At 41.4% G+C, this 24247-nt stretch overlaps 1 protein-coding gene across 6 annotated transcripts in view; it reads left to right on the forward strand.

Moving 5' to 3' along the window:
* Positions 1–24247, forward strand: part of zgc:153169 (uncharacterized protein LOC767799 homolog) — a 57882-nt gene that overhangs the window by 27128 nt on the left and 6507 nt on the right. The window contains exons 4-10 of one of the 6 annotated variants that reach the window (XM_043696682.1): positions 3186–3234; positions 8654–8692; positions 8803–8891; positions 10139–10154; positions 12355–12425; positions 13889–13993; positions 23573–24054. In XM_043696682.1, coding sequence (XP_043552617.1) covers positions 3186–3234; positions 8654–8692; positions 8803–8891; positions 10139–10154; positions 12355–12425; positions 13889–13993; positions 23573–23656 — 453 coding nt within the window. In that variant the 3' untranslated portion in view covers positions 23657–24054. Of the gene's footprint in view, positions 1–3185; positions 3235–8653; positions 8693–8802; positions 8892–10138; positions 10155–12354; positions 12426–13422; positions 13869–13888; positions 13994–19350; positions 20788–23572; positions 24055–24247 lie in introns of those variants that run through there. The other 5 variants (XM_043696680.1, XM_043696681.1, XM_043696683.1 and 2 more) reach the window with 5 other exon arrangements.

Raw genomic sequence — 24247 nt, forward strand, 5'->3', positions numbered from 1 at the left:
AATAGAGATGTACAAAATAATACATGGCTTGGAAAAGGTGGATGCTAGGAAATTGTTTCTGTTAGACGAGGAGACTAGGACCCGTGTACACAGCCTTAGAATTAGAGGGGGTCATTTCAGAACAGAAATGCGGAGATATTTCTTCAGCCAGAGAGTGGTGGGCCTGTGGAATTCATTGCCACGGAGTGCAGTGGAAGCCGGGACGCTAAATGTCTTCAAGGCCGAGATTGATAGATTCTTGTTGTCTCGAGGAATTAAGGGCTACGGGGAGAACGCTGGTAAGTGGAGCTGAAATGCGCATCAGCCATGATTGAATGGCCTTACTTCCACTCCTATGTCTTATGGTCTTATATTTGAAATGCATCTGGATGAGTATCTGAATAGGAAGTGTTTAGAGGGATGTGGGCCAAGTGCTGGCAAATGGGACTAGATTAGGTTGGAATATCTGGTCGGCATGGATGAGTTGGACCAAAGGGTTTGTTTCCGTGCTGTACGTATCTGTGACTATGTAGATAACAACATAATAATAACAGTTGTGATTACTGCTAAGTGACGAGCAAGCTACCTCGGGAGGGCATTGTTGAGATGTTTGTTGATGAATTCTCTAACTGTCAGAGAGGGAGCAGGATCCAGACAAGGTTCATGCAGTGGACAGAGGCCCATAACAGCAGAGATGCTGGTCTTCACAATCTCAAAGCAGTCATGGCTGGGAATCGTCCTGAGATGCTCACAAGTCAGTGAGAAGAAAGCTCCAGAAACAGGAGGCTGTGGGAGTGTTCCTTAAGAGTCATCCTACAAAGCTGTTGGAGACTTGGTTTTAAGGATCCCATGCTAAGTCATAGTCTGAGTCAGGAGTTTGTTTTCACAGTCAGAGGGAGAAACATTCTTTCAAGAAGATAGCATTGAGTGTATGTGCAGCAATTTTCCAAAAGGAAGTAATTGCAGCTGAGCCAGAAACCTTTGCCAGGAGATAGGAATGGATCTTTACTGAAATTTGAATGTCAGTAAGATTATTGCTGAGATGAAAAAGACAAATTTTTTTTCTGATGTCGTGCTGAAATTGTTTCAATCGTTATTTTCTAATGGGATACAGTTTTTTATTGTGCAATAAACATCTTTTTTTTTTCTTGAAAGTACACTCAGAGCCTCATAAGAACAGGTTTAAACTCTGTTATCCTTCAAACCAAATAGGGACCTGAAAAAGGGAGCAAAAGGAGAGAATGCGAGAAGGGAAAACAGTTGAATGAGTGGACCCGAGAATGAAGCATATTTCCTTTTCACTGCTGGACAGCAAAGGTCCATGGGCAAAATTCTTGTCTTGTCAGCAATTCAAGTCCTTAAGTGATCAATTGATAGACACTTAAGAACCTCAACTCACCTCTTTCTCCAACCACCTACCTTGCTGGTTGATGGCAAAGATTTGATTGGATTTATTGATTTATTCCTCGCTTGGGAAGCCATGGCTATGAACCTACTGTGTTGAGGGGTCCTCCAATTGACCCAACCTGGAGGCAGTTGGAAGAATACTTGGTGATTAAGAGGCTCTGAAAATCACTTTTGCTCTTGCCTCTGACCCTCACCCTGCCCGGGGCGGAAGATAAGGCGTTCTTCGGGTGGTGAAGGAGTGACCACCTTGATGCCTTGGGGTTGAAGGCACATTGATGACCTGGGGTTGAACTGGAAGCCTTCTTCCAGAGTGCTTTAGAGAACATCTTCAGGACACCCGCACCAATCAATCTCACTGTACCGTGGCCGAACGTTTCAACTCTCCCTCCCACTCTGCTGAGGACATGAAGGTCCTGGGCCTCCTCCACCACCACTCCCTCACCACCCGGTGCCTGGAGGAAGTACACCTCATCTTCCACCTCAGGACCCTTCAACCCCAGGGCATCAATGTGAACTTCACCAGTTTTCTCATTTCCCCTCCCCCACCTCACCCCAGTTCCAACCCCCCTCCCATTTATCTCTCAACCCCGAGGCTCCCAGCCTCATTCCTGATGAAGGGGTCCAGCCCGAAACGTCGATTCTCCTGCTCCTTGGATGCTGCCTGACCTGCTGTGCTTTTCCAGCACCACACTCTCAACAATCATAAGGCAAGCTACTATTTCAATCAAGAGACACTCCCAAAAAAATACAGTGCAAATAGATCTTGGAGTTCTTATACATGAAACACAAACAGCTAGCATGCAGGTGCTGCAAGTGATTAAGAAGGCAAATGGAATTTTGGCCTTCATTGCAAGGGGTTGGAATTCCAAAGTAGCAATGTCCTGTCACCGCAATGCAGGATGATGGTGAGACTGCACTTGGAGTACTGGGTGCAGTTTTGATCCCTGTATTTAAGAACAGATCTGTAGGCACTGGAGGCAGTTCAAGAGTTTCACTGGGTTGATTCCTAGATTGGAGGGCTTGGTTTATCAAGAATAGTTAAACTATTTAGCTCTTTAATCATTTGAGTTTAGAGAATGAGGAGCAATCATTCTTTTAGTAAAATACCCGATTCTGATAGAATTTAACAAGATAGTGTGGGGAAGATGTTTCCAGCAGTGGGGAAATCTCAAACTAGAGGAATTAGTTACAGAACATGGCAACACTCATTTAAAGCTGTGATACAGAGGAATTTCTTCTGAGGGCAGTGAATGTCTGGAATTCTCTACCCCAGCAAGTTGTGGAAGCTGGATGGCAGTAAGTATTTAAAGTGGAGGTAGATAGCCCTCAAGTCCACAATACTTTAAAAAGCTTTGATGAGCTGGCATGAAAGAGGAAGTGAGACCTGTGGCACATCAAGGTGATCTTATTGACTGGCATAGCTGGCTTGAGGGGCTGAATAGACTACTTCTGGTCCTATTTCTTGTTCTTATGTAAAGGATTATCGTCTTATATTTATAGGTTTGGAGACTTATTAAAATTTATGGCATATTCTGGATTCACACATCACTAAATTATGATGCCGCTTCATTTATAGGTTATAAATGTATGAAATTATATATGCTTGTCAAATGTTTTACTTTAATAGCATTGCAAGGTGGGTTCAGAAGGGAAATGAGAAAACACATAGGCTTCCAGGAATTTTTCCAAGTACATAATTTTCACATGAAGTCCTTAGTTGTGCAAATACTTTGCTTAAGATTTTTCTCTTTGTTTCATTTTTGATGAATTTTTTTAAAAAATAGTTTCAATTTGTTCAGGAATTTTTGCAGAGTCGCAAGAGCCCTCCCAAAAATCATGACACTTTAGGTAAGAAATGTCTTGCGTACTGTTGCGAAGTTAGATCGAGTAATTGTAAATTGGGAAGAAGGCAGTTAAAATTTGGTGTTTATAAAATGCTAGGGGAGGGGAGCATTGCATGGTCCTTTTTAAAGATGGTGCTTTTTCAGGACTTGGAGATTTAAAATGGACATCTATGACAAACCACTGCAAAGTTTATGAGTAAGGAGAGGACCTGAATTGAAACATTTGTATTGAAAGGCCGTACAGTTATCAGGCCAATCTTTTTTTTTAACAAAGACAACAGCCTTTTGAATTTAACCAAACAATTTGAACCAGGCCCTTAGATACCAAAACCCTATTAAATCTTATGATTTTGGCAACATAGAACCGATCCTATTCTAAGAAATATTAATATGTCATCAAGGGTATAAAAGAAGGGGGTAGTTGAAAAAAGACAGAGAGCTAACAGCCATCCGCTAGAGCTAACAGCCCTCAGCTCTCAGAGAAAATCGCTGGCTCTCAGTCATCTATGTATTAGAGAAAGCACCATCTAAATAACAACAGTACCAATGAGAGAGAAGACATTCCTGACAGATGAATCGACAGAGAAGGCGCATAACATTCTGGAAGGCACGTGACCTGGCTATAATTTTGAGGGACTAAATTCGGCTTCTGTTTTTGTGATATGAGTGGGTCTTGTATTTATTGGAACAGCATACCATTAAAATCTTGTTTTACTCAGGAATAGTTGGAAGGGATTTATTTGGTTTGTTAATAGTTTAGTTAATTTGCTCACTGTTAGAGCTAGATAAATAAATTGGTACTTGTTGATTTTAAAGTGAGTGTCAGGGATGTACTTCATTTAACAACTAGAATTTGGTGAGTAGCAGGTTAAGCATTTTTCACTCTCTCTACAGATTATAGCGTAGGGGACTCCTCTTTGAGTGTATTGGTTTTCGGTTCTCAGAGGGGGGAGGTCAGCCTCTGCTTTATAACAATACCAAAATGGAAGCTATTTCCTTATTACATTATATAATTCTAGAGTATCATTACAACCTGCAGTCAATCTTGCTAGTTAAATCAATGTAATCAAATAGGTATTGTTCATTTTGCTAGAGCCATGTTTTAAACTTTCTCATTCTGATTAAAACTTAAAGCATTACAACTAAACCAAAAGCTATCTGGAGCAGAAGGGATTCTTCAATAAACCTTCAATAGTGCAACTAGTCAAAATGTCTTCATGTTGCCATAAACTGCAATTGATCCCAAATATCCACAATAATGGTTCTGACAGATAGACAATGCAAGCAGTTATATACCTTTTGGTAGAGTTAGTACGATCATTGAAAGATGATGAATAATCTGGAATCCAAGCCAATTTGGCTGAGTTGAAATTAAGTACCAGTATAACAAGCCTGGATAGTTGGTTCAGTTATAATGAAATGTGAAAATACGTTAATTTGGCAAGTTGAGCCTCAGACTGATTGTGTGAAGCCATGCAGATCTCACTTCCTGACCTGGTAGAGATGGCAATATAGTGGCAATTGTACTGGTGTTCATAATCCTCAAGACTAGGATAATTATCTGAGGAAATGGGTTCAAATCCCACAACAAGCTGGTGGAATTCTGATTCATTTTTTGGAATACTTTGCTAATTAATAAAAACAACATTGTAGTTGAAATCTCATTTCATTCATGGTAACTGTGGAATTGTCATTGATTGTTCTAAAGTCTCATTTGAGAAGTTATCTTCCCCAGAAGCAGTGGCAGCTAGGTAATTGAATTTCTTCAAGGTTGCGTTCAATTTTATGACCAGAAAGGAAACCAAGGGTATTGGACTGGGAAGTGGAATTGGGACAAGAACCCAATGTTGCAGCAAGTTCAAAAGGCCAAATGACCTACTCCTGCTCTTAAGTCCTGTGACAATTACAGACCCCGTCCTTTTCCAGATAGTGGGAAAAATAAATGGGGATGAATTTGAGGAATATCTATATGAAATTAACCTAGTACATTAAGTCCACACTTTAACTTCCTGAAAATTGCAATTTAAAGTGGAACAGCTCTAAATGAGCACATTTTCCCATTAAATCAAATGTAAAAGCTATGGTTGGGTTCTGAAGGACTTCACACATTCAAGAAACCAGAAATTCTAATGTTCTACCTTTAAAAATTGAAGGGCTTTTTATTGTAAACTTTTCACTTTGGTAAATGAAATAGCTTGAAAACAATTTAATGTTTGTTCACCTTTTAATTTTGTATAGTATTTCCTTCGAACAGCTGAGTCTCTTCACCTGCATCCCAGTCTTTGACCTTCCTGGTCACTGTGGGCCTTTCTTCTTTCCAACCCACTGGTTCAAATACTCCCCCACTTCCAAAAGCATCTTCCTGCTGTTGATACTCTGTTTTGCAGCCTCTCTACCTTTTAGACTAAGCACTCCTTCTGAATCCGCATTGGTGACCCAGGGCACATATTACATAGCTGTGAATCTTAAGTTGTGGAGGAGGATGCAGGACCATTTAAACAAAAAACACATGGGTTATGCCAAACCCAGCTTGGCATTTTCACAAACCCCAGAGTTCCAGTGTGAGTCATTATCCGTATTTTGAATGGGAATGCAGTTCCAGACAAGTACAACAATCCGAGTCAGGCAGCACCAGTGTCAGCATGCCAGTGTGTTGGTGAGGGGCAAGTCCATGAGTCAAGCTCTGAAAGCAGCCACAAGTCATAAGGTCACCATTGGGATCAAGGGTCAAGGAGCAGTTTAAGCCACTGAAGAATAGCATGGAATCCCAACATTACGTTGACTAAAAATGACATTAAAACACGGCGTGATGCTAAGCTTCCAACAACTGACCAATGTTAAAGCAAAGTTACACTAGACTGGTCAATGTTTTGAAGGTTGCAGATCCTGCCTTCCCAACTTTGATTTATTTCAAGAATATACTAAAGTGGGATATTGAAAACCAACTTCTCCTAGGCAATCCCTTGGGACTAAGAATGACTTTCATTGTGGATCCTTATTTGACTAAACAGTACCCTGTTGCTACTGTTGCAGGAGGGGCAAGTTGGGTTTGAGGAGGGTGTGGAATGCTTTGGTTTTTAACATTCATCTGCTGTCTGGTCTTGACCTCTATGTGGACCTGTTGATGGTGCTTATCTAATTGTGATGACGCATTGGTCTCATTGGTGCCCATGTTGTAGCTGTACAGGACATTGGTTAGGCCACTTTTGGAATATTGTGTGCAGTTCTGGTCTCCCTGCTACAGGAAGGATGTTGTGAAACTTGCAAGGGTTCAAAAAAGATTTACAAGGATGTTGTCAGGTTTGGAGGATTTGTGCTATAGGAGGAGGTTGAATAGGCTGGGGCTGTTTTCCCTGGAGCGTTGGAAGCTGAGGGGTGACCTTATCGAGGTTTAAAACTCAAGAAGGTCATGGATCGGATAAATAGACAAGGTATTTTCTCTGGGGTGGGAGGGCCCAGATCTAGAGGGCGCAGGTTTAAGATGAGAGAGGAAAGATTTAAAAGAGACCCAAGGGGGAACATTCCCCCCAGAGGGTGGTGCATGTATGGAATGAACTGCCAGAGGAAGTGGTGGAGGCTGGTACAATTACAACATTTAAAAGGCATCTGTATGGGTCATGAATAGGAAGGGTTTAGAACGATATGTGCCAAGTGCTGGCAGGTGGGACTAGATCAGTTGAGGATATCTGGTTGGCGTGATCGAGGTGGACCAAACTGCCTGTTTCCATGCTGTACATCTCTTTGGCTCAATGACAAGGGTATCTGAGGCAACTGGAGACCAAGCGCTGCTGCACAGGTAGGGTTAAGATGTTGAAGCCTGCAAGCTTGTTGGCATGTGTTGGCTTTAACAGTCCCTGAAAGATCAGAAAAGATATGTTGCTGCCGCAGCATTGGGCACAGAGCCAATGATCCCACCCTGGTGCTGACACCAGTATCATTAGAAAGACCACTCATCTAGTATATACAGAGTTTTGGAAGCTCCTCGATGAACTTCTACTTGAAAAGACGTTTGCAGCCTCATGGTCTGGATGCTACAAACTAAACATGGAAGTGGGTGAGGAATTGGCTGTATGAGAGCGAATAGTGGAATTATTTAGGAAGATGTGGTCAGGCTAGTTGTATATGTTATATGGACTGTCCCAGGGATTGATGTTGGTCCATCTGAATGGCACAGATTCAGTAACTCTCACATGTCAACTGCCAAATTCTTAGGTCACACGAAAAAAAAAAGAGTAAGGGTGTATGTCATTGGGTGCCTGTCCAAAAATGGAGGCTGATGAACCTCTGAGCAGGAACTGGGAGTAGACCAATCTCTTCTGCATCACCACTCCATTAGATCTCAGCTAACTATTTTCCTGTGCTATCTCTCTATTCCATTACATCTTCACAGATTGTCATAGTGCCAAAGGAGGCCATTCATGTCTGCACTGCCTGTCTGAATGTTTTAAACTAGTGTCACTCTCCTGCCTTTGCCCCATAACCCTCAACATTTGTTTCTGTTTAAATAATCATTCAATGTCCTCTTGAATACCTGAATTGAACCTTCCTGGGCACTACATTTCATATCCTAGCTACTCACTGTTTCTTTCTCCCAACACATTTGTTTCTTCTGCAAAGCACTTTTAGACTGTGCCCTCTGGATCTCGGTCCATTTACAAGTGGGAGTAGATTCTCCCCATCTACTCTGTCCAGGTCCCTCGTGATTTTGAAAATTTGTATTAAGTCTCCCCTTAGCCTTCTCCAAGGAAATATAGTCCCAACCCCTCCAATCTTACCTCACCACTGAACTATCTCATCCCTGGAGTCATTCTCATTACCTCTTATTCACACGAATGCATTCACATCCTTTATACAGTGTTGCATTCAGGACTGTACACACCACTGCAGCCAAAGTCTAACCGCTGTCTTTTAAATGCTCCACGCTACTTGTTCTTATACTCTATGTCCTGATGTATGAAGCAGAAAGTCTTGTCGTTATTTTTAATGAACCTGTTTAGCCATCTTATGGCGCACTTTTGGACCAGTTGGGAACCCCGGTTTCTTTGCTTCTGCACACCCTTTACATCAATTAATTGAATTTAAAATCCATCAACTGCTGTGGGATTTGAGTCAATGTTCACAGAGCAATATTCTGGTATTAATATCTGGCATTATTCATTAGATTACTCATTGTACCACTGCTGCTATCTTCTCCAAAAAGCCACCAAGAGTCAATATTTAAAATGAATCAAGTTGTGGCACATGAAATTCAATATGGGGAAAAGCAGATCTCTCAAACTAGGAGAATACCATCTTTAACAATTTAATGTATGTTTAAAAGAAATGTTACAATTGCAGGAATTAGTTCGAATATAATGGACTCCAAGACTAATATGTCTCAAAGCCATTTGTTCGGTATAATGTTTGCTTATGTTTGTTATTAGGTCTGATTGTCTTGGATGAGATGGAGAATATAACTGTAGGTATGTATGATTCTGAAATAGCAAGAAATTATGGTCTATCTTTAGTCTGATCCAGAAATTACTTTTAATTTACAAACCTGCTTTCAATGGTTTTGCTTTGAACTGTTAAGGTGTATCAACATCTGGAGCTCCATTCAAAGACCCTGGGCGTGTTGGTGATTCACCTTTGCCTGGATGTGGTCTATATGCAGACAATCGGGCAAGTACCTTCCATGATTTGAATGTGCCAAGTGAGAAAAGTCTTTTCATTTATGTTAATGTTGATAAGTTGACAATGTCATCCTAACTGAATTTGAAAGCAACAGTGCCATAATCCTTTTCTGATGCAGTGTTGCCAAATGCTATCAAAACAGAAAATGCTGGATACACTGAGCAGTTCAGGCAACATCTTGGGGAGAAAAACCAAGTTGAGACTTCAGGACTCTGACCTTCTGTAACCACACACGTTACTAAACCTGCACAGCCTTCCCAGCACTTGGTATTTCTTTACTGATTTCCAGTGTCCACGGTATTTGGCTTTTTGTTCTCATGATCTAGCATCATAGTATTCAAACAGGTACCTGGTCACACTTCCCAAATCAATAGATTAAAACCAAGCCAGCATAAATTTGATACAGTTGTATTGACCTTTTTTTTTAAGACTCGTTCATAGGATGTGGGCATTGTTGGTAAGACTAGTATTGTTTGTCCATCTCCAATGTTGATCTGCTGCCTGAAGCACTGTAGTCTAAGTGGTGTCAGTGCAGCTGCACCATCAAATGGAGGGAGTTACAGGAATTTGACCCATCAAAACTGGTGATATATTACTTTTACATGTCCAACTGAACAAGGTGTGCCATTATACTAGACAGTGCCTAGGTTATTACTGCATGCTTTGTCCAGCTAATCCATTTGACTTGTCCAGAGCAATTTTTGATGCAGCCATTCAGAGCAGTTAAGTCAACATAGTTGCTGTGGGTCTAGAGTCACATATTGACAAGACTGGGTAAAGAAAGCAGGTTTCCCTCCTGAGAAGAACTTAGAGGCTTCATGACCGTCTCTTTAATCCCAAGTGTTTGGTTGAAAGTAAATTTCTCTGACTCCTCGTGGTGTGATTTGACCTTGCATGTCCAGACCGCTAATCGGGGCCTGTAACAATATCATATGGTTCATTCCCTTGGGCAATTAAGGCTCTCTGTGAGAGATGACAAGTTGGACATTTTATGAGCATCCTTTAGTGACTATTAACATGACGTTTGCAGAGCAAGCCTTAATCTAGAACGACAGTACTCGCTTCCCATTTTGACTGGGGAAAAACTGGTTGAAGGATCATAAATAGAATCAAAATTAAATTGGGAACCTATAAATTACAAAATTTCTGAAATGATTGTTTTCTTTTCCTGGTTTGCTTTTATTTTTAAGATAATTGAACCACAATCAGCCTGTGACAACTGTTACTGTCTCTAGGCAGGAGCTGCTGCAGGTACGTGCTCGAAAATAAGTGGCATGCTTCATCTTTGGTCATTGACAATGCATCAAAAATCATCCCTTTTAAGCAATACTTAGATAAACATAGAAAACATTCACAATACAATGTATAATAGACAAGAATAAACTGCTGACTTTGGGGCAGCAGAAAGAAGCTGTTATCTTATAGAAAAAATTGAAATGGTTAAGTTTTTCTTAATAACAAAACACTAACATGCAACAGGTTTGTGTTACAAGAGAGAAAATGTAATTATGCAATGTAGGCTGCTGTCGTTCACATTAGCTTCTTGATTGGTCAAGAGAGTTATACAGTTCCACTGTTCTAACTAATAAAATCAATGATGGTGACCACAAAACTAACAAGTCGTCATAAAACCCACTTGGTTCACTCATGTCTATTATAGAAGGAAATCTCTTGTCCTTACTTGGTCTGGCCTACATGTAAAGCGAGACCCACAGCAATGTGGTCAAATATCCTCACAAGATACACAGCTCAAGGGCAATTAGGGATAGGCAACCAAAGTTGGTCTCGGCAGTGATGCGTACATCTCATGGAAGAATAAAGTTGCAAAACCTGAGCAGACACCTCGTTAATGGTTTATATTTTAGTTTGGCTTTATTATACTGTAATATTTAATTAAGTGGTTGAATATGTAGCACTTGATAGAAGAAATATTTGTTGGTAGTTTTGATAATTATGCAGCTATCCTTCCTTAAAATCTGTGTTTCATCCTTGGGAATATTATTATTTAGGATAAGGAATGTCTGTCTTCCAGTTGTTTAAGAGTAATTCAGATCTCCAAAACCATTTGCACAGAAACAGTCTCGGCATGGAAAGATTTTAAAGCAGATGTGGTGGTCTTCATGTTCATTTTAATTTCAGTGATTGCTCAGGTTTTTGCGAGGCCAACTTTGGTTGCTGATCCCCAATTGCCCTTGAGCTGTGTATCTTGCAAGGATATTTGACCACATTGCCGTGGGTCTCGATTTACATGTCAGCCAGACCAAGTAAGGACAAGAGATTTCTTTCCCTAAAGGACATGAGTGAACCAAGTGGATTTTATGACTATTTATGTTCGTGTTGTGGTCATCATCACTGATCTTATTAGTTAGTTTCAACTTCCACTGGGTCTCTTGGTAGGATTTAAACCTGCACTTCTAGTGGAATAGCCTGGATTACCAATTATGACTAAACGACTATCTCCTCATTTGATACTGATTCTGGCAGAAGTCCTTCATCATTCCTAAATTATTTTTCTCACTGCTGTCGGCTGCTGTCGTTCACATTAGCTTCTTGATTGGTAAAGAGAGTTATACAGTTCCACTGTTCTAACTAATAAAATCAATGATGGTGACCACAAAACTAACAAGTCGTCATAAAACCCACTTGGTTCACTCATTACAATTTTCCCATAGTCAACATCTTTGCAAGAAACATCCCAAGAAATTTGCTTCCAGTCTGTTTGTGTCACTCTGTAATTGGCTCAGTGGTATGAGAGTTTTGGAGTAAAGGATGGCCCTTCACTTTTCTGTCTCTGCATATTACAAAATGCTTGACTTCTATTTGATACTTTCCATGGTGACATTGTTTAAAAAAAAGTATTCATCCTTTTACTATTGTCCCCCTCCATATCCACAATCCTTTACATCCAGTGCATTAGCTTTGAATCACAGTCACTATTATGATGTGGTCAAAATCAGCAACCAGTTTAAACCGAGCAAGTTCGCCCAAACGCAAAGGAGGTGAATGACCTTTTAAACTGACTGTATTATTGATTGAGCACAAAAGAACTGTTCATTAGACACAAGTTATTTCCTACCTGCTTGCACATTGCAGCAGAGCTTTGCGTTAACATCTTACCCAAAAGAGAGTAACTTTGACAGTGCAGGTCTCCCTCAGTCCTGCACTGAACCCGAAACCTACTTTTTCTTCACATGATGATAGGGAGCACAGGGTCTTTTGTCTTGGCTAATGCTAGCCTCCTTTGGCATTATCTCCTGAAGGAAATGTTTTGCTCCAATTGGTAATAAATAAAAACAAATAGCAGGTTCAGGGTATCCATCATGTTACTTCATCCATTGCCTCATCTTTCAATTGCAATGTGATCATGTGGATATGTTAAAAATTCAATTTCAAATTGATAGACATAATATTCAAATGTCTTTCAACAATATTTCTTTTTTTCTTTAAATTGGAGCCACTGGTGATGGAGATAAAATCATGTGTTTCTGCCCAAGTTTCCATGTTGTTCAACTGATGAAGCAGGTATTGTGTTCAGACATATATTTGAAAGTTTGATTTGAGTGCGGTTTCATTGAATGATTGGCAGGAAAAGAAGTGAGTCACTTAATTGCGCAGTCTGAAGGATGTCACAATCTTCAGGAAAGCCAGCATAACATCTGTTCACCATAAGAAACTTTGGGCTGAATATTACCCCCAACTCGGTGACTCGGTGGTTAGCATCATTGCCTCACAGCGCCAGGGACCCAGGTTCGATTCCAGCCTCAGGTGACTGCCTGTGTGGAGTTTGCACATTCTCCCCGTGTCTGCGTTGGTTTCCTTCGGGTGCTCCGGTTTCCTCCCACAGTCCAAAGATGTGCCGGTCAGGTGAATTTGCCATGCTAAATTGCCCGTAGTGTTAGGTGAAGGGGTAAACGTAGGGGAATGGATCTGGGTGGGTTGCTGTTCGGAGGGTCAGTGTGGATTTGTTGGGCCAAACGCCTGTTTCCACACTGTAATTAATCTAATCTAATCTGATTTAATCAACTCCATCCTCAAGAGGAAGGAAGAGAGGTGGGGAATGGAGGTAGGGAGGGATAGTTGGTATCAGAATCAGGGGAGAAAGTGAGGACTGCAGACGCTGGAGATCAGAGTCGAGAGTGTGGTGCTGGGGAATAGTGTGGTGCTGGGGAATCACAGCAGGTCAGGCAACATCGGAGGAGCAGGAGAATTGACGTTTCGCACATAAACCCTTCATCAGCCCTTCACTGGTATCAGAATCGGACAACCAGTCTGCTAACTGTGATGTACAAAGGCTGTATATAAGGCATCTCATTGTGTTATGGGTGTTCTGCCAAATACTGGCAGCAGATATGACCCCCTGGTTCGAGAGGATCATCACGTCAGTGGAGTTGGTGTCACAGAGGCAACGCGAGTGTTAGCTGGAATGGGCGAGAGCAGGGACAGAGGAGTGTAACGTTCTTCAAAGCACCAAGGAGTAGTGGGTAGGAATAACAGCCCCCACACCCTGTGTTTTTCTCAGAGAGGTTTGCCCTTCAGTACTCGATCCTGGAATTTAAAACAGAAGAAAACTTCTCCTACTTTCCGCAGTCTACCGCCATAACATTGAAGTAGAGGTTCTACAGGCAGTCTGCACACCCCAGGATCATGCACGACTGAGGTCTGCTGTCCAACCCTGAGGCAGTTAAATTCTGAAGTTTTGCTCGTGTGTTCTGGTGCTTAATGTTAACTGTTCATATAATTTTGTTTTGTGTGTTTCTCCAAGTGAACATTTTTGTCCAAGCCTGGTGCTCATTTTTACTGAGCATATCATGTATTCTTTGTGTTTAATATTTTGCTGACCCAGTCATAAATTTTAATGTGTGAAATATTATCAAACAGTTAATGTTTTGCATGATTTGTTTATTTGAAACCTTCAGCATTATTGTTTTCAGGAATTTTTAACAACATTACACAATGTGGCTATGAATGTTTATCTATCTTTTCAGGGCCTTTCTCCTGGAGATGCTTGTCAGTCTGTGATTCAGGACATTTGTCACAGAGTAGGGAACAAAGACATCTTTGAAATTGGGCTCATTGCATTGAATATGAAGGTACCCCCTATTACTGCTTCACATTTGAGAGTTTGCACAAGTTATTTTCAAGGAAGGCTCACGAGTTAACAAATGGAGTGAGAGTTCAGGCTGAGCTCTGCCCCCCAGGATGGTTCAAGTGATTAGAGCATACTTAGCTCACCTCTCTGAGCTCAACAGAGAGTCGAGATCAAACCTAGAAACTTGTCTTTCTGGGTTCAATCAGATCAATAGAAGCACGTTGACCGCAAGCAATGGGTGGTGCTTCCAAAGGATTGAATGTTAACCTCTAGAAAATTAGAATATTAATATTCAATGTGTTATGAGTTAGATTTAAACAACAGCATAGATTTCAAATGAGCTTATGATCATTACTTATCTGCCTGTCAGACAACTCCCTTTTAGATCTTGCTGAGGAAAGAGACATGCTGCAGAGGTGTTTGGTCATGTACTTATCAGGACAGAAGCAAGAATACCCCACTTCAAAGGGAACAACAATATACCCTTAATGAGGAAAGGGGTGTGGTGGTGGCTGATTTGTTGACGAGTTGGCTGTGCTTGGTCATGATGTTGCTGTGGCAAATATACTCAGGAGCCATTGTTACCTGTGATCTGCTTTATTCAGGAAAGGTGCAGTGTCCAGGCAAATTCCTTTTTCCCTGCATCTGAAAAACTTAATCTCCAACAAGCATTAATGAGTGACCTTGAGGGACACTCCAAGGAGTGTCTTGCACAAGGTTTTAAGTTGGTTATTGATATGACAACATCTCTGGCAGCAATGCTGATTTAACTGAGAACAGGAAAAAAGACCATACCAGGAGGGCTAAAAAGGCCTCATTCAGCAAGCAACAGATGACCCACATTTGACTGAGAGCTAGAACTAGAAGCTGTTCTGGCCAGTGGCCAAGGACACTTCGGTCACTTTGTGTTACATTGAAAGCCACCCTAATGTTAACTCTGCTTTCTCGCCACAGATCTGCCAGATATTCTGAGTTGTTTCCAGCAATTTACGTTTTTGTTTGAGTTTCTCTCAGCCTCTCTTTCTTTTTGGCCCATCATTGCTTTGCACAAGTGTTCTTCTCCCTGCCATGCATTTTAGACTTTCTTACATTTGGATTTGTTGGCCTGGGGTTAACTTTAGCTGGCTCGCCCTGGGATATTAAGAATTCTGTGATTCTTCCCGCCAGCCCTAATCTCAGCATTCCAACCTTGGCATCACCTTTTTCTGTAAAAGGTCTTCAGCCTGGGTTTGTTGATGATCTGTTTCAGGGTGTTTTGAGAATTGGCTGGAGGGCCAATAATCCTTTTGATTCTTGAGTGACCACCTCGTGAGCCTCACTGTCATCCTGGGGTACAGCCTCCAAGCTATCTTCGCTAGCCTCGTTGTATAGAGGCAGCTGTACAGTCATGCAGGAGTTCCATTCTGTCCTGCATTTGTCAGAAATTTGCTCTGGTGTTTTTGTAGTTAGGACGCCACAGATTTCTTTGTTACTTCTTTGACTTGTCAGTTTCCAAATGTTGTATGTCTATGGCACCCATGTTGGTCAAGGTCAATTTTAGTTGTAAACATCAACTCTCACATGGAACGATCGAAGGGCATGACATGTTTTGCTGGTCATCTTCCATTACATTTAATGCAATGACATTATCACATGATCGTCCTTGCTTTTATTGCATTTGGACTACCGAGTTCCGGTATTCTTAATTTCATTTTTTTTTAAAATTAAGTGGACACAAAAAGTGCCTATAGTTGGAAGGAGTGAATTAGAGCCTGTGCAAAATAATTCTTAAATGGAGTAATGTATCACGACTTCTTACACAGTGGTACAGTCATAGGACAGCTCAAGTAGTGCTCAAGATGTCTCATTGCTGACAGTGATGTTACCTGCCTCAGTCACATTAATTTGTAAATTAATGTATGTAAATACCATTACAGAAGGTGAGCATCTCTGCTTCATTGGGTGGGCCATCTCTACATCCACTTTCATAAACGACATGTCAACATCTACCCTGAAATTAGATCCTCTCTCTCCTGAAATTAGATCCCTGACACCTGGATCCACGTCATTGTCAGAAATGACATGCAGTGTTTTGGGTCTGTCTTGTGTGTCTCTGTCTACATGGAGTTGGATTTCTTGTCAGCACTGGTGATCTTGCTGGACCTAACATGACACCGGCACGTGGCATTTTGCAGATCGTTACCATTAATGTACCTCGGGGAGATGTATTCTCCGGATGCTTCCCATTCAGGCTAAAGTGGGTGATTAAAGCCCTCCATTTTACAAGTCTTTCTCAATTGATACCACTGCATAGTATCTCGATCCATGCAGGTCAAATGGCCATTTTTCTCTTCCGGTTGTTTAGCCAGCCAGCATCAAAAGGTACTGCTGTTCCCAAAAGGCCAGTGGCAATGTGATTGACAAGAATGTATGAAAACTACCACAAAGGGAACCAACCAGGCAGGTCTCCCATTGGAGACCCATTCAGGAGAGTCACAAGTACTCCCACATTGTAACATGCTTGATAAATACATTCTCAATCAATTTGAGAGTAACTCTTAGAATGCTTGGGATTCCTCCACAAGAATTATCCAATCACAGAATTTGATTTAAGATTAGACATTATGTTGTATGTTTTGCAAGCTGGGTTTGTTTGAGTACAGACAAGTCCCATGTTGTCGCTGTGTTGTAGTAGGGATGAAGTAGGACCTGCTGTCTGCAAACACAAGGAAATTGTCCAGAAATTGCATGTTCATTGAACAAACTAAAGCATCAGCAACAATGGCTCCCTGATACTTTGACTGTGGCAATGTCTTGACCAATCATATCCAATTTGCTGACAAATCAAACATTATTTCTCATGAAGTAGAAAGTTTTGTTCCCTTGAAATTTAGCATTTTTGTGATTCTGTCTTGATGATGACAAAATAAGTGTCAAAGCATGCCTTTTCTGTTCCAGTGGTGCTCAAGTTGTGTACTGTCAACTGACTAATTCTGCTTGAAGTGACATTAACACACTGTTAAAATGTGATCCATCCATTACTGATCATAAATCTTAGAGTGTGGATGAGCAGCATTTTCAATATCCAGAGAAAATTTCCTATCAACATTGTATGTTATTATTCTATATGGTTGTGTCTGCCAACTCAAGGTTGCACTGGAACTCTAAGTGCAGAATTCGACATAACAAAGTGTACACATGTACACATCTTTGCTGTTATTGGACTTCTGAATAGATCTCTCAAATTTTAACTTAATGTTGATCTCATTCTTTGAGCACCTTCTCTGCAGCCATAACATTGTATTCTTCGCTCTGTTCTATTGCTCATGCACTTTGTATGGTATGATCCACCCATACTGTATGCAAAACCTAGGTACATATGACACAAATAATAAATCAAATCATAGATGATATTCTACTTTCAAAAGTTGGAAATGCAAAACAAAAAGAGGTGTACTCAGAATCACAGAATTGTTCTTGAACAGTTGGCAACCTTTTGCCCCATCTCATTTGCCCTATTCTCAATAGGAACATTTAGCCAATAGCCACTTCCCCACTTTTTCCTCTTCTTCAGCACATTCTTCCTCTTCAGATATTCCATTTCCCTCTTGGCACTTTTGAGTAGTGCACTCCAGACCCAAACCACTTGCTGTGTGAAAATGTTTGCTTGTATCGCCATTACTTTGAATCTGTGTCCTTTTTGTTCTTGAACTTTCCACCAATGGGATCAATTTCTCCCTATCTATTCTGTCTAGACCCCCTTATAGTTTTGAACACTTCATCAAAGCTCGTCTCAACCTTCTGTTTTCCAAAGAAAACAGTCCTTATCTGTCCAGTCTATCTTTGTAATTAAAGTGCGTTGACTCTGAAACCATTCGAGGTAAAAGTGAGGAGTGCAGATGCTGGAGATCAGAGTCCAGAATGTGGTACTGGAAAAGCGCAGCAGGTCAGGCAGCATCCGAGGAGCAGGACAGTCGACATTTCGGGCAAAAGCCCATCTTTCCTGATGAAGGGCTTTTGCCCAAAACGTTGTCTCTCCTGCTTCTCGGATGTTGCCTGACCTGTTGTGCTTTTCCAGCACCACACTCTTGACTCTAGAACCATATCTTTTCTGTGTTTTCTTTAATGTCATCACACTCTTCCCAAAGTTGGACACCCAGAGCATGATTCTGTATGATTCTGCGTGATTCTGTATGTAAAATTGTTGTTATTTTATGATGGTGCTGCTGTGAAATTGAAGTGAAAGATTATTTTCCTTGTCAAGAAAAGGATTAAAATATGAGGCAAGATTATTTTGGAGAAGGATTCCTTTGGATAGGTGGAATGAATTTAACTTGTGAGCGATGTTTTGAGTTTACACTTTTGTTATAGTTGGAAATACTTAATTTACCCAAAGTTATTAACTGACTATATATTCATCAGCTTTACTCATCCCAGGGAAGTGAGAGCCATTGATTTGCTGAAGCCCTTTGAGAGTTCAAAAAACAAGGATTGCTGGGAACATTAAACAGCCAGTGGTCACTTAATAAGATAATCATTTTGTTTGCCTTTTGAAAAGGCTGTAATTATTTCAAGTGTCTTCAAAAAAAAATCATAAGGCTTTGTGGAGAGTGTGCTGGGAGCAAGCAAAACCTGGTAACAAGCAAAATAAAGATGGGGGTAGGACAAGGAGTCTGTGTAAAATGTGCGGAGACCTGCAGCATTTGGGTACTCTTGTTGATTGCAGTGCAGAGGTCGTTCTGCCTGTGGAGGTTTCTGAAGAGTGTCCCTGTCCCTATCTCTGAGCTATCCTCTCCAGAACGTGGCAAGAGCTTACTCAGAAAAGCATAGTCAATGCTCCAACTCATCAAACAATGCTTCCTGCGCAACAACAACCACTTGAATTTCTACAGCATCTTTTTAAGGTGCTGAAAGAAATCTCCCGGCACCTCAGGAGTAATTATCAAGTTTCAAGCCAGGCAAGGATGAATCACAGGACCCATCACCCAGGAGCTTGGTGTGGTGATTCGTCCAGAAAGGCTGAGCCTCTGACAGTGCAGCACCTCATTGGAGTCATCCCAGATGATGTGCTCAACTCTGCAATTGAGGTTTGAGTCTGAGATTTTTGATGCTGAGGACAGAATGATTCCACTGAGATCCTGTGAACTGTTTGTTGCTCTGCAGTATGTTGCATTTTACAAACTTTTATCTCATCACCAGCAAAATACATGAAATCTTATAATTGATGTACCCACTCCAGGAAGTGCCTTCTTTAGGAACAAACAAACCTGTATTGATGTTGTGCTTTTCATGGCTTCAGCCAGATGTGTACTGTAGGAGGTGTGGGATTTTCTGAGAAGTGAATGATGCATGTTCTGAAGTTTTTGTTCCCCCACACAGGGTGAAGTTGGAGCTGCTTCAACTGTCCCTTTTCCATATACATTCTGGGCTCATGGGATGGAAACAGTGGAACAGAAACAGAGCTGCCCTTATGTACACTTAGATTAACGACCATCAGTGCAGTTGTTAAAAAGCTTTCTTCCAAACGCTTGATAGATTCCAGTGTTTTTTCACATTACTGCTCCGTCCTATCAGGTTAGATGTGGGTTCAGCAACAAGCTGTTGGAACTCTCTGGTCAAGTTGAAGGTGCAACTGCCGGACTTGGGGACACGCAGAAATCTGCTCATTTTTCACTTCTGGATCTTTTTAAAAAAAAAATCTGATTGCTGGTGGGCAAAGCCAGATTTATTGCCCATAGCCTCAAGATTCCCAAAGGATATGATAGCAGGCTTTTGTCTTCAACCTGCTCAGTCCTCTAATTTACTGATGAAATCCAAGACTTTTCCCATTCCTGTTGATCTTTTAACTGTATTAACAACCAGTCTGCCCTGGCTGCTGCAGTGCCTGAAGTGAGAAGAATGTAAGAAGATGAGGTACCTCGTAGACCTTACAATTCCCTGACCTGCTTCGCTATTCCATAAGATTGTGTTTGATCTTCTCCTTCAAAGTGACTTTCTTGCCCTTAATCATATTTTCCTTGGTTTCCTTTGTGTCCAAACATGTTGATCTCTGGCTTGAATATAGCAATCAACTGAACTTCTACCACTGTCAATGCTAGAGTATTCCAAAGGTTCTCAATTCTCAGTGAAGAAATTTCTCATCCCTGTCCAAAATGATCATTCTGGTGAGACTTTGTCAGGTTAGAGATCTCCAAACCTGGCAAAATACTCTCACCTTCAGCTCTTCACAGCTTTCCACCCTTGCTGCATTGCACTCGCTAACTCCAGCTTTGTTTATGAATGAATCAAAACAGTGTTATGAGAGATGCTTGGTATATTCAGTTTCAGGTCTCTTCCTGTAGTGTCTTGTGATTGCCTGGTAACCTTGAGGAAAGAGTGGGATGGCCGTGGTTGAGAATGGAGTCTCACTGACACGGTGATTCACTCATGATTCACTTCATGCACTCAAATGAAGGACTGAGTAAATGAAATTTCGTGTGGTAGGAAAGCTGTGACAAGGGAATATTAACTCACATTGTCACTAAGATAACGCGCATTACTTCTTTTATAAAGACATGTTATTGAAAGTATTAATTTACAATGTCATGTCTGGATGAATTGAGATATATATACACACACAATTGGCTGGATATATTGATGTCGTTATGAGCTTCAACAGCATCTTTTTTCAGCAATGTTCAAGTCTGTACTACTAAGCAATTACTTGTAATATAGGTTTTCCAAAGAATACTTTTTAACACTACAGCAGCCAAAACGTTACATGGGTGGAGAACACAAGTTGTGTAATGGAGTTGTTCAGTCAATAAAACATTCAGAGAGGTGACTGAATCAAAGAAAAATAGCCACAGGGCAATAGCCTTGCCCCCTCTTTTTCTTTATTTTCTGAAAGACCTTCTATGAAGTCAGAGTTACATAGCACAGAAATAGAGAGTTCGACCCAACTCATGTATGTCAACCAGACATCCCAGTCTGACCGAGCCCCATTTGCTAGGATTTGGTCTGTATCCCTCTAAACCCTTCCTATTCATATACCCATCCAGATGCCTTTTAAATGTTGAAATTGTACCAGCCTCCACCACTTCCTCTGGCAGCTCATTCCATACACACATCACCCTCTGTGTGAAACTTGTCCTTTAGGTCCCTTTTAAATCTTTTCCCCTCTCACCTTAGACCTATGCCCTCTAGTTCTGGACTGTCCAAATCTCAGAAAAAGACTTTGTCCCTCGTGATTTTATAATCCTCTATAAGGTCACCCATCAGCCTCTGACTCGCCAGGGAAACAAGTCCCACCCTATTTAGCCTCAATGCTGGCAACCACCTTGCAAATCTTCTCTGCATTCTCTCAAATTTAAACATATCTTTCGTATAGAAGGGAGACTAGAATTGTACTCACTATTCCAAAAGTGGCCTGGACAGCTGCAACACGCCCTCCCAACTCCTATATGTAGTGCACTGACCAATAAAGGTAAGTGTGCCAAACTTCATCTTCAACATCCTGTCTACTGCTGACTCCACTTTAAAGGAATTTTGCACCTAACCATTAACTGTAGAAGTCCTATTTGGGTTGCCTTACCAAAATGCAACACCTTGCCTTTATCTAAAGTAAACACTATCTGCTACTCCTTGGTCCTTTGCCCTATCTGATCAATGTTCTGTTGTACTCTTAGGTGGCACAGTGGTTAGCACTGCTGCCTCACAGCGCCAGGGACCCAGGTTCAATTCCCACCTCTGGCAACTGTCTGTGTGGAGTTTGCACATTCTCCCCGTGTCTGCGTGGGTTTCCTCCGGGTGCTCCGGTTTCCTCCCACAGTCCAAAGATGTGTAGGTTAGGTGAATTGGCCATGCTGTAATGTTAGGTGGATATTGGGGGGGGGAATTACTCTTTGGAGGATCATTGTGGACATGTTGGGACGAAGGGCCTGTTTCCACACTGTAGCTAATCTAATCTAATCTAATCATTTTCACTGTCCACTACACCACCTACTTTGGTCTCATCTGCAAATTTGCTAACCATGCCTCATATTTTCACATCTAAATCACATATAAATTATGAAAAGCAGTAAAACCAGCATCAATTCTTGTGGCACACTGCTGGTTGAAGGTCTCCACCATCACCCTCTGTTCCCTACCTTTAAACTAATTTTGTATCCAATTGGCTCGCTTCCCCCTGCATTCCATCTAATCCAGCCTTACTGACTGTTAGCAAGTGGTACCTTATTAATTGCTTTGCAGAAGTCCATATAGATGGTGTCTCCTGCTCTGCCTTCATTCATCATCTTTGTCACCTCTTCAAAAATTTCAGTTGAGTTAGTGAGACTCAATTTTCCGTGTACAAAGCCACGCTGATTGATTGTCCCTAATTTGGAAGCAGTGAGTTTGTAAAAGAGAGAACTCTGAATCAACATCATGTCTTCAGAAGGAGAAACAAACATCAACCAACCGTGATGACTGTCACCGTGGAAGGAGCCCCTTTACCTCTCAGCGAGTTTCAGACAATCTACAAATTATCTTTCCTAGACTCAAATTTTACTTGGCCAAGTTTTAAGATCTGATACTTTGCAAATTTCTGTTGTCATTTTGTTTTTGCATACATGGAGACAAGGGAGGGGAATTGTGTTTTGTGTTATTTTGCATTATAGGCTAGAAGGATTTCTTTGTGTCTTTTAAACCTTTAGTTAATTTTTGCTACTTGGGCGAATATTGCAAATAAAACTGTCTTGTTAAGAAATCTGACTGGTTTATTCATTACACCAAGTTATACACAGTAAAATATTTATTTATTAAATGGTCATATCATGCCTTTTTAATTTCAAACTGCTCAAGAATGAAGGGAGGTGTCAGTGTACTCCTTGTGACCTGGTCGTTAATACCTTTAAGACACAGAGTTGAAAGATTTATAGAATCTCTACACTATGGAATCAGACCATTCGGCCAATCAACCCTCCAAAGAATATCTCAACTCAGACCCAACCCAGTCCTGATGGAGGGCCTGGCTCAAAACGTCGATTCTCCTGCTCCTCGGATGCTGCCTGACCTGCTGTGCTTTTCCAGCAACACACTCTCTACTCTGATCTCCAGCATCTGCAGACCTCACTTTCTCAACCCAGTCACACCCTACTACCCTATTCCTGTCACCTTGCACTTCCCATGGTTAATCTACCTAGCCACTATGGGCAATTTACCATGGCCAGTCCACATCTTTGGAACTTGAGAGGAAACTCACGCAGACACAAAGAGAACATGCAAACTCTCCACAGACAGAGTAGAATCAAACCTGAGTCCCTGGTGTTGTGAAGCAGCAGTGCTAACCACTGAGCCACTTGTTGGTGCCTCACAATTCCTCGTCACATGAGTGTTTGAGGGAGGGACCAATATCTTAAGGGGGAGTGAGGAATATTTGACTTAAGGAAAGATGAGGAACAGGAGAGAAACTGAGCAAGATGAGGGTGCAGGGAGGGAACGCCAATGGCTATGGAGACAGGAGGAGTGATTGAAGAAATTGTTTCCGTCATTATCATGACATCCTTATTGGGGCTGAGGAGTTTATATACAGATTATTGGTCACTCAGAAAACAGTCTCAAAGTTATCTTTGTCCTGCAGGATGATCTGAGAAAAATGGGCAGCTTTACAATGGCGGGGTGCACAGATCACATTGATCAAGCCAGACCTCATCATGCTCCCTGAAGCAATAATGCATCAAATACGCTCAGAACCTCTTGAATGTGGGAGACATGGATTGGAAAATTAAAAAGACAATTATTTGCCAAGCACCTTGGAAGATTCTGAGGTTATGGAAAATGCCACTGAAATGCAAACTTTTCTTTCATCCCAGTGTGATACCTGAACCTGATCTTTAGCCGTTCCTGTCTCCTAGTTCAAATATTATTGCTATGGATTTTGGACATGTTAAGAAACTTGCAGGTGTGAGATTACCTATGCAGTTTTGTGTCCAAGTACTATTTATTTCTGTTTAATCCATCAGTTATGTCTTTATTTCTGTGACTGACCTGGTCTGTGTACATGCCATTTTGCTTTTCGGAAGCCCGGTAAGGAAGAGCTTCTTCATGAATGGGGACAGAAATCATGCACTGGAAATGTGTTGCTGGAAAAGCGCAGCAGGTCAGGCAGCATCCAGGGAACAGGAGAATCGACGTTTCGGGCATAAGCCCTTCTTCAGGAAGGGCTGAAGACCTGAAGAAGGGCTTATGCCCGAAACGTCGATTCTCCTGTTCCCTGGATGCTGCCTGACCTGCTGCGCTTTTCCAGCAACACATT

Source organism: Chiloscyllium plagiosum, chromosome 9, assembly GCF_004010195.1.
Source record: "Chiloscyllium plagiosum isolate BGI_BamShark_2017 chromosome 9, ASM401019v2, whole genome shotgun sequence".
Taxonomy (NCBI): Eukaryota; Metazoa; Chordata; class Chondrichthyes; order Orectolobiformes; family Hemiscylliidae; genus Chiloscyllium; species Chiloscyllium plagiosum.